Source organism: Chinchilla lanigera, unplaced genomic scaffold (genome assembly GCF_000276665.1).
Source record: "Chinchilla lanigera isolate Chin_1 unplaced genomic scaffold, ChiLan1.0 scaffold00038, whole genome shotgun sequence".
In the NCBI taxonomy this organism is placed as follows: Eukaryota; Metazoa; Chordata; class Mammalia; order Rodentia; family Chinchillidae; genus Chinchilla; species Chinchilla lanigera.
This window is the reverse complement of record NW_004955439.1, coordinates 4,012,145-4,023,026: the sequence shown is the minus strand read 5'-3', so window position 1 is coordinate 4,023,026 and position 10,882 is coordinate 4,012,145. Positions and strand designations below refer to the sequence as shown.

Below are 10,882 nucleotides of genomic sequence, written 5' to 3'. Positions count from 1 at the left end.
AAACCACTTTGAAGATATCAATATGTAATACAAGAAGCATTGTTAATTTCATACCACTTTGTTTGTAACTCTGTATTGTCTGTACTGTTCTTTTGCTATTTTGTAAAAGGTGGTCTGTCTGTTTTCCTCCTTTTATTTTTAAAATTAAAAAGAAAAAAAAGAAAATACCATGGTCACTGCAAGGGGAAGTGTTTGGTAGGTCCAAGTAGGGCTTTTCCACCAGCTCAAGAAGCAGAAGGTATTGTGGAGCATGCAGTGGTGGTGCTTTTTCTGGCTCCAGAGTTGGATAGCAGATATAGGTGGCAGGAGGATCTGGAAAGAGGGGTTAACTTTCAAACTAATGTTAAAACGCAAGATACTCTCCTTTAAAAACTGCAATGAACCAGTCTTTGTTTTCTGGATCATTGAATTCACAGACCAGTAGTACAGAACTCTCAGTGACTGGGTGTTTCCTGTATGCCTGACATCATTCTAAGGGTCTTTTGCATACTCCTCACACTTCAGTGAGGATGTGGGAGCCAACTATAAAACATCCTTGTTCTGAATGAATGCCTTGTAGCTTCCTTTTCAGGATGCTTTTGATGCTTTGTTAAAATGACCACGTATGTCTAAAATAAAGCTAGCAGTCTTTTTCTTGTGCAATTGAAGTTGCTGTTTCTTTTTTTTTTTTTTTTTTTTTTTTTTTTTTTTAGACAGGGTCTCGCTGTGCAGTTCAGGCTGACCTTGAGTGCACTTTGTAGCCCAAGCTGGTCTCGAATTCACAACCTGCCTCAGCCTCCTGAGTGCTGGGATTATAGGCGTGCGCCACCACGCCGGCTGCTGTTTCATTTAGTAAGTTACAAAATAAGAAAAGAGTGATGATAATCACAGTGATTTTTTATTTGAGCTATTTGTACTTGAGTTCATTCAAATTACATTCTTTTATATTGAGAGAACTTTATCTGAATATTGATGATACAGTGTGTTCACTCAGGTAGTTTCCTTTATAAATATATTTGTCAACACCATTTGGAGAGCTCCCATCTCAAAAAGGAACCTCTTTTTAAAAGCAAGGTGTTACATTTATTAAAGGTAGGAAACATGTTTAGAAACATGCTTTGTAAAGTGAAATTTGGGGCAAGTAAAAGAAAGAAAAAATTACAGTCTACAGGGTGATAGCATGCAACTGTGAAAGAGAGAATGCAGTAGCACAGAGCTCAATGGTGACTTTTTGCATCTCCTGCTCCTCAGGCTGGTATCAGGTCTAGTCTATCCTACGAAAATTTGAACTCTCATGAGAAGAACAGAAAATAGCATGCTCTGATTGGTTCCATGTGCGAAGCTTTGGGAACTTTTGCCAAATACATGCTGCTTCTGAGCATGTATCCTGGGACTTTGTAATTAATAGCCCATGCCCACTTCCCCAGGTAGTTTTCCATACCAAAGTCTCCTGCCTCATTTTACCCTGAGACATAAATCCCCATAATTCTTTATGGGGTCTTGAGATAGTGGAGGTCTCCATCTTCATATGGCTACTTTCTGCTGATAGGGGGTGTAGGTCCACACCTACGGGGGAGTATGTATTCTGCAACTGCCTTAGGATATTGAGGCTCACCAGCTGGGTTCAAGAAATAAAAACCTTTTGAAGAGGAACCTCAGATCTCCTTTACAGAAGGATTCACAGAAATAGTTTTCTTCTTGTGGGTGGTCTTTTTCATCACACAGTTCATGTGGGGCTAGCTCTACCTTAAAAAAGGTGAATCTGTTTCTGCCACCTTTACTGCAGCAAGGATCACTGGAAAGGGGCCCTGCCATTTCAGTTTTAATGGTTCTGTAGAAGTCCCTTTTTTTGAAGTCTTAATGAGCACTTGGTCTCTAGGACAGACACTAGGTGGTCTCCTTGGGCCAGGAGTTGGCAGGACATGATTCCCATACAACTAGATAGCCTGTGGTACTTGGTTTAGATTAGTAAGACATTATATGACTCTCATGGTCTCTGGGTCTACTACCTTATCAGAAGGTATTCAATACCAGATGATATTCAATACCATCTCAAGTGGATTCTTACTTAGCTCAGATTTCAGGGTGTTTCAAATCCTCATGAGGGCTATTGGTGATAACCAGAGCCAGGTCTCAGAAGTTTCCTGGCAAAGTTTTGCCAAAGTTTGTTTTAAGGTTTGGTTAGCTCTCTTGACCTTTCCAGAGGACTATGGTCTCCACATAAAGTTGAGATGGTACTTCATTCCTAAGGCTGTTGCCACCTCGAGTTACTTTAAGAGGTAGAAGTAAAGAAGTCCCATTGTCATTCTGAAGGGGCTGAGGTAGTCCAAACTGGGGAATGATTTCTTTGAGGAGCACCTTAACTATCTTCATAACCTTTTCTAAAGGGGTAGCAAAGGCCTCTGTCTGGGTGTCAACTAGGACCAATATTTGTTTAAATCTCTGACGTGATAACTAGGTAGAGTCTAAATGCTAGTCCTCCTCAGAGTGTGTTCCTCTCCTCTATACAGGTTCTAACTAAGGAGGTGATCTGAGCTTGCTGGGCTTATTGTAAGCAGAGTGGGCAAGCTTTGCAGATCTGTCAGGTGGTTGCTGCTAGTTCTAGTCCTATGAAAATCTAAGCAGCCATGTCCCATATAGTGTTTTTGTAACTTTCCACTGCATCCATTGAGAAAGAATCACTTTAATGGCTCCTCAGGAACATGGAATAAGCTGGGGGTCTTGAGGGCCTGTAAGGCTGCCCTTGCTGGCTCTTTGCCAGCCTTTTGATTTCCCAGGGAGACTTTAGACATGTGTCTTTGGGGTCCCTTGCAATGAATGACATGGACCTACTTGGGAAGGTAGACTGTCTTAAGAGTTATAGCCCCTTTCTTTCCAGATTGCTTTCCACCCTGCCACTATGTAGCATCAGAAAGGAGTATTTAGCTTAGTATCAGTGCCTGAGTAAGGGCTATGAGCTTCTTTTCTTTTTTATTTTTAGTTGTTGTTGTTGTTGTTGTTGTTATTATTATTATTATTATTATTATTATTATTATTTTTTTTAGCAGAGTTTCCTGGGGGAAGGAGTTTGCCTCAGTAACCTGTTGCAAACTGACAACTGCATAATCTGTCCTTGGACAAAGCTACTTCCATCAGTGAACTATAACTCCTCAGGGTATTGGAGGGACTAATCACTGATACCTGGCCTGCTTGCATAGGTCCGGGAAATCGTCTGTTAAACCTTACGATGAAAAGTCAGGCACAGTGAAAATGTAGTTAGCAAACAAAGGTTGCACATCTTTTTAAATAGGGACATAAACTTAAGTCCAGTTTGAGGTCACAGTTACCACACCAAAAGCAAAACCAAGTAGAGTGGAGAGAGCAAATTAGCATTAGAGGATTAACCCCAGGAGAAGGTAGCCATAGGTTGGCTTGAGGGCTAATGAGAAAACAGGCTAGTTTTGCCAGCTCTGCCAGTGAGAAGACTGCATCTTTTAAAATGACCTTAAGTTTTTATTTCCATTCTCTGTATGAAGAAGTGCTAGGCTATTACTCTGCTTCTCAACCCACAGCTGCCTGAGTTGATCTTTACTGGCTGTTCCTTTGTTCTGCTCAGGCCGTCAGGCACATGTTTCTAAATTACCTAAATTTCTGTTAGAAAATGAACTAACCCAATTTAGAAGAGAAGAGGGGAGGAAGTCCATATGTTCTCTAAAATTGAAGAATTTTAGGGGAAACCAAAATGGCTGCCAGTCATAGCAGACAGGTGAACTAGGACAAAACAAGGCACTGAGAAAGCAACTCACAAAGGATGCTCAGAGATAAAAGGCCATTAGGAAAAAAAATGCAGATGAGACTTAGAGCACAAAAAGGGGTAAACTGGGGTAGGTGGCTATTCAAGCAGGAGACCAAGTTACCAATAGGAATTTTTCCCAAGAGAAGGAGAAAGCTCAGCAAAGTATGATAGAGAACAGAAATGTAAGCATAGTACTAAATTGTAGGTCATACACATGGAACCTGAATAATCTGTTTTGCAACTGGGTTATTAACAGGCTGTCTGAGCAGCTGGTTACTGGCGTGTAGTGAGTGGCCAGAAAATAAGAAAAGAAAGAAAAGGAGAATAAACTTGAGGTGAACCAGTGGTTCTCTTACCAGCTGGGAAAAACACAGAGGCCATGTGCTTTCCCTCCCTGCTCCCACAGAGTGGGACACACTAGATAAGTGTTCCTGGTGCCATGAAAAAACTTCTGAGTTCCCCAGGTTCCATTAATTTTTACTACCCTTTAGTTCTCTGCCTCTCTCAGTAACTAAAAGAATTTGAACCTTCCAAGAGACGAAAGATCATCCTGGGGAGAAAAGGGAATAAGAAAAGGATTGGAGCTTTCCTGGGGTGGGGTGGGGGACTAAACCAGACCTTCTCAGCCGTAGGTTTTAGAGACAGAGAAACAAACTGTGCCCAAAGAATCTTACCTGTTCCTGCCTGGCTCAACAAGGTATGTTACCGGGTTTGAGGGTGCTGAAGTCTCCTTATAGAGGTGTTTTCTAGGTTCTTGCTGAAGAAAGAATTGGTCAAAACAAGAGCAAAAGGTAGGGAGGTTTTATATTTATTAAAAGTAGAAAAAGAAGCATGCTCAGCAGAGTGAATTTGGGCCAAGTAAAAGTAGGAAAAAGGGTACATGGTACATCTTGAGAATGAGCTACTGTGAAAGAGAGAACACAGTAGGCAGAATATGAGCCAAATGACGAGGTGTGGTGGCACACACCTGTAATCCCAGCTCTTGGGAAGCTGAGGCAGGAGGATTGCTGTGAGTTCGAGGCTGCTTGGCCTACATAGTGAGTTCAAGGCCAGCCTACTACATAGTGAGACCCTGTCTCAAAAAACAAAACAAACAAAAAACCCCAACTGACACTTGTTTGTTCTCCCTAAAAGTGGTTCTAGGTGCAGGAAGTATGTGACTTACCTGAGGCCTTAGGTTATAACCCAGATAGGGTTTTTAGCAGTCCTGCCTATGTTTTTATATCTTCAATAGGTCTCAGTAATTATTTATTGATAATACTGACACTATAAAATGATAGAGTGGTGACAAGCTGGTTTTTTTTTTTTTTTTTTTTTTTTTGGGGAACCGAACTAGGACTTTGTGCATGCCCAGGCAGGCACTTTGCCGCTGAGCTAAATCCCCAGCCCCTGGTTTTTTTTTTTTTTAAATAATCAGAGGCATAGGTCAAAACTTAGCTCATCGTGTTTTTAGTAGAAGAGCACATACTTCAGCTAACACCCCCAAAACAAAAGTTTTTTGAGGCCTAGACTAAACAAAAGTCCCATTTTCCTCTAAAAAGGCAGGAAAGCTGTGCCTTAGAATGCGTGGTAGATCCAAAGCACCCTGCCACGTAATTCAGGGAACTGAGATTCCAGCTGGCCCCCTGGCTGGTAATTCCTCAACACTTGGGTGTGTACTGACATTGCCAAGTAGGTTGGAAGGATTTAGGGAACAGGAAATAAGCTGCTGGGAGATAAGGCGGCAGCTGTGAACTGTAGACAGGGGAGGAAATGAGAATGAACACTAGTCGAAGGAAACAACATTAGCAATTTCACTTCATTTTTAAACCAAGAATTACTGAAAAGATGTCTGTCTCTAGTTTAGGGCTGTTACCCCTACTCACTTAATCTAGTTAGACCTCTCAGTGAAGAAATACGAGTGGGGACCACATTTCCTGTTACTACTGCCTCTCAACTGATTAAGAATTACAAAAGGATGAAATCAAGTCTGTGAACATTTCGTTTACCCAACAACAGCAACTGTGTTGTTACAAGACCAGGAAATCGTTAATTTAACGTTAGAAATAATTTTAAAATATTTTTTCACCTCTGTTCTTTTGTGTTTGTGTCATGCTGTGATTATGCAGGCTGTTTTCATGAAGAGGGGTTTTGTTGATGTTAAATGCACAACTCTACATGGCAATGGCTAGTAAAGGTAAAACATAGAATAATGTAAACTGATCTTTGTCCTCTGAAACAGGACACCTTGTGATCGATACTGTTTTACAGAGAGATTCATAGTAGGCATGTGCTCACTGTTAACCTAAGGAAATTGTAATTTTAGAGCAGGTCAGTTGTAAATATAATGTTCTTATTTTTATATTTTATCCCATACTAGTCATTATGAAGGACATTAATGATTGTGGGCCTCAGTGATTAATGTTTGTCTGTAGAGAGCAAATTGTAGCTGTGTGCACATTTGTGGATGATAGGGCTTGGGCCAAATCACTGTTGGATCAGAAAGAAATTTACTAAATTGACTTGTATTAAGTGTTAAGTGGAAAGTGGAAGTATTGTATTAAGTGGAAAGTCAGAAGTTTTTAACACTTCAATGTCGTTTAGAGATTTCCCTCATTGTTGGCTCAATTTTTTAAAAACAAAATTAAAGGGCTGGGGATTTAGCTCAGCGGCAAAGCGCCTGACTGGCAAGCGCAAGGTCGTGAGTTCGGTTCCTGGTACCGGAGAAAAACCAAAAAAAAAAAAAAAAAAATTAAATCAGTAATTGTAAATAGAGTATTTTTAAACTAGTCTTAAATAAATGAATCTTAATTTATTATCCTCTTACTCTATTGAGGACCCCCACTATGTATGTTCACTACTCTATAATTGCACACAAAACACTATTAATCCTGTCTAGTAAACAGAACTCCTTTGAAGTCAAAGATGCCCTAATTTCTGTCCTTAGTGCCTAACAGTGTCTGGCTCTTTTTGGGCAGGCAGGTGGGTAGTATTTGCTGTCATTAAAATGCCTTTGGGAGTTTAAAATAGCCTACTTTTATAGTTCAAAGACACAAGTTAGCAAGGATCATAACTTTGAATTGTATATTAATCATTTGATGAAGCATACCATCGCAAAATTTCTATGCCTGTACTTGAAGATGAGCACACACAAAAAGTCATGCATGGTGGCACACGCCTGTGATCCTAGCACTCAGAGGCTGAGGCAGGAGGATCGTTGTGAGTTTGAGACCAGCCTGGGCTACAAAGTGAGCTCAAGGCCAGCCTGAACTGCATAGTGAGACCCTGGCTCAAAAAGACCAGGAAAAAAAAAAATTAGGTGAGCACACCCATCCCTTTCCTCATCAGCACAGATCTACATTTACAGGCTGGTAACTTCAGTGGACTGTGTCAGCTGTAACCCTACAGAATTGGACAAACTCAAGGAAGAGATTTTTGCTTGCACATGTGGATAGGTGAGGCTACCTGGGGAGTTTCTCATCCTTGCAAGTTGACAAGTGTGGTAATCCCTCAGCCTAGGGATTTCTTTGATTTTTGCAGAGTTTTTAAAAAGATGTGGTACTCTTCCTCTCTAAAAAATTGAGGATTTTATTATACATCTCATAAGTGGTGATATCACTAAGTGTGTTAAACCAACACTGGCTCAAGGCAGACTAAATCAGACCATTCATAGGAGTCTCTCCTAAGTCCCTGGTACTCTGAGCACATTTAAAGATGTAAAATCAGATGTGTTAATTACAGAATTTTAAGAAGTTGGTCTGAAAGCAGGAAGCATGCTTTGGACAGATGGATATAAGATGTGGTCTGGGTGTAATTGTGGGGGTCCTTGACCATCAGTCCTAAGGCTCAGCTTCTACTTCAGAATCTTCAGTTAGAATTTCAAAACTGTTTATGCTGGCATTGCGTGTTCACAGTGCTTATAATGAGTTTACTAGGCAAAATGCTGAGAATAGACAGGGCTCTCAATGAATAGCAAGAGTATTCCTTCTGATAGATGATAATCCTTTTCATTGACAGTGTCAGTGGTGCATGTATGTTTGTGGGTATTCTTGCTTTCCAGTTTGACTTTTAACTTACCGAGGGTACTAGGAGTGGTTCGTGTCATCCAACTGAGTGTTAGCCACCTAGCGTCAGTGAAATAAACGTGTGCTGAGTGTCTGACTAAATCGGTTCATTCGTTGTCATCGGGATAAGCCAGCCCTAGGGAATACGCACAATCTTCAACTCTGAAGCACTGTATTGGTTTTGTGGTTCATGGCCTCCTGAGACCAGTCCAAACCTTTATTCCCTTACAGATTATACTGGGCTTTGTGAAGGCTGATCTCAGACTTCTCAGCATTTACTTAGTCTCACAAACTATGTCAGACTTTCTACCTTTTTTAGACAAGTGAAAGATAAGAAAGATGGAAATGATTTGTCTAGATTCAAGATTTTCTAAATTTTCTAAGTTCTGTTCACAAAATTTGAATCTTACCACTTCTTCAGATCTCCTGTGTGGTAAATCTTAAAACATCTTAAATTTTCTTTGTCTTTTTCCATATTGGTTGTACTTAGATGCTTGAACTATTTAGAAATAAGGAATTCCAAGAAAAATACAGAAATGTTCACTTTTGGCAGAAAATGCAATAAGAACTTTTTCTTTTTTGGTACTAAATAAGTATCATCATTTAAAAACAATGAAGTTTGTGAAAATCATTTCTCAATATGTAATATAACAACCATTTTAAATTTCTTATCATCGTGTTTTCAAGTTTGGTGTCATTTTAATTTTTTTTTATCTCTTTAAAATAAAAAAAAGGTTAAAAATTATCTCTGTACAACACAGGACTAGCAGATGAGGGATTGTTGCATATTTTTGAAAAGCATGTACTTTACTGGGTTCAGGGTGGTCCTCTGATTTTATAGCAATGGCCATACTCCTCCTGCCTTGTCTTTGTTCAGGTGTTAGGTGTGTCTGGAGCCACCACTTTACTAATCCCCTCATGCTCCCTGAGCCTTTCTCTGTGACTGACTGCATTCTGTTTAGCTATAGAGTCTGAACACTTTGAGGAAATAACTCTGACCCTGTGGTTTTCCAGGTTGTGCTGGTGAGGTGGAATGAGCCATACCAGAAACTGGCCACATGTGATGCAGATGGAGGAATATTTGTATGGATTCAGTATGAAGGCAGGTGGTCTGTGGAGCTGGTCAACGATCGAGGGGCTCAGGTGAGTAGGCAGCAAGCCTCTTGCAATGAAAGTACACCGTGTTGTAGAGCATAGGTATTAGCATTGCGTGGCACTGAAACTTGGGAACAAAGTAGAAGAAAAATAAATAAAATTAGAACCTTGCCTTTCATTCAGCTTGAGTCACTTGATAGAAGGTGAGAGTGTGAGATCATACCTCCTTCTCATCCACTAGGCTGCTGCTGTGACAACTCTCCAAGCTATAAGCGATCTGTGAATCATTTTTGACCCAGTGTTGTGCTTACATGTTAAATTGGGATCCTCTGAAGTGCTTCTACCATATCACTTTCTTGCTCCCTTTTAGAAGGTATTTTCCCTGTGCTGTGCTCTTTATACTTCTCTCACTGGTAGCGCCACATGATTATTTCTTGTACTCACCAACCAAAGAGTTTTTAACACTTATTTCTATCAGTTTCAATTAATACGGGAACCTGTTGTCAACTTCTACTCTTCCTTTCTGATACAGTTTGTCTCTGCTTTGAAGAAAATAATTGCTTCAAGGACACCTTGCTGAGCTGTGCTATTTGTAGGACTGCTGCATGGATTGTTCTGGCTTGTGATGCAGCTCCCCCTTGAATGTATGGATGGGCTGCCTGGCATTCTTCATGTGCGTAGGGACACATGTTGGGGCAGACAGTTCTCACCTGTGAATTTGACAGAACTATATAGGATTGAGAACCTGCATCCTCAAGGGATGAGGGTTGGGTTTTTTGTTTTGTTTTGTTTTTTGACTCTTAACTCTCCTAGAATGATTCCCCTGTATCTTGCTATACATTCTCAAAAGATAGGATTCTTATCCTCCTCTGTCCTGCCTGTTGCTTAACTAAGTTTCCCAACCTCGAAAGTTACAGACCAGGAAAGTGACATAAAATTGCTAGAAATGAAGATACTATTGCCAGAGAGTATTACCTGGCTGAAGGTTTCTGTAAAATGTCATCACAGAAGAAAAACCTATCTCTCTGTGAAAACAGAACATTCATTCTTTTGTGTGTGTTTACTTAGTAGATAAACAACAGTATTGACTGATTCTGATAAAGCACACCTCCCTGGGGTGAGAAAAATAGGAGGTAACACCTTCTTGAAAGAGAGCTGCAAGTATGGAAATCTCCATGACCATGAGAAGTTCAGGTCAGTTTAGGAGTGGATGAGCAGTAGCTTTGAAGTCAGACAGCATAGTCCAGAAATCTCACTCCAGGACTTCTAGGTTGGAGGTATTCCAGTTTTCCATGTCTGGGTTTCTTCATGTGTAACACAGGGACAATAATTCTCTCTGCCTCAGAGGATCACTATGAAGATTAAATGAGAATGTACCTGAAAAGTGTTTATACCCCTGTCTGCACATAGCACCTGTCATCATGCATTACTATAGTGTCTGTAATACTTCGTGGTACTCCTACCTCATGGTGCCCTAATGCAGAGCCCACCTGCCTTGAAACAGTAGCCATGTAGTCTCAAAAACAAATTTGAGGCCTAGAGATGGTAACTTTTCATGGTTTTCTGAGAAGTACACAGTTCTCTTGAGGTTTCCTGGAGGGTTTCTAACATACCATAGCTCTCCCTGTAACCAAAGGATAAAATTCTTTTCCTAGATAGGCCTGTGTAGGGTGAGACTTGTCTTCAGGTTTAGGATGGCAAGAACGCTTTAAATCATTACTCAGAGGAAGAAAGGAGAGGGCAGCTAGGACACATGCCAACTGTGTGCTTGGCTTTTTTCGTTTGTTACTTTTCTCAGTCTCCATTGAATCTTTTTTCTGTTTTTTGTTTTTTGTTTTTTTTATTTTAAAGAATAAAAGAAGGATAACATAATAATAGGGGGGACTTAGCAAATTACAGACAAAATGGTAGGAAATTATCAATGGTTATCATTTTACATATTATTGTCTACAAAATAGTTTCTCAGGAAAACAAATAGACAATAGTGAGT

At 40.2% G+C, this 10,882-nt stretch overlaps 1 protein-coding gene across 2 annotated transcripts in view; it reads left to right on the top strand.

Moving 5' to 3' along the window:
• Tulp4 (tubby like protein 4) overlaps positions 1–10,882 on the top strand; it is a 186,359-nt gene that overhangs the window by 98,754 nt on the left and 76,723 nt on the right. For both annotated transcript variants that reach the window (XM_005390523.2, XM_005390522.2), the window contains exon 2: positions 8,812–8,940. In XM_005390523.2, the coding sequence (XP_005390580.1) occupies positions 8,812–8,940 (129 nt within the window). The remainder of the gene's footprint in view (positions 1–8,811; positions 8,941–10,882) is intronic.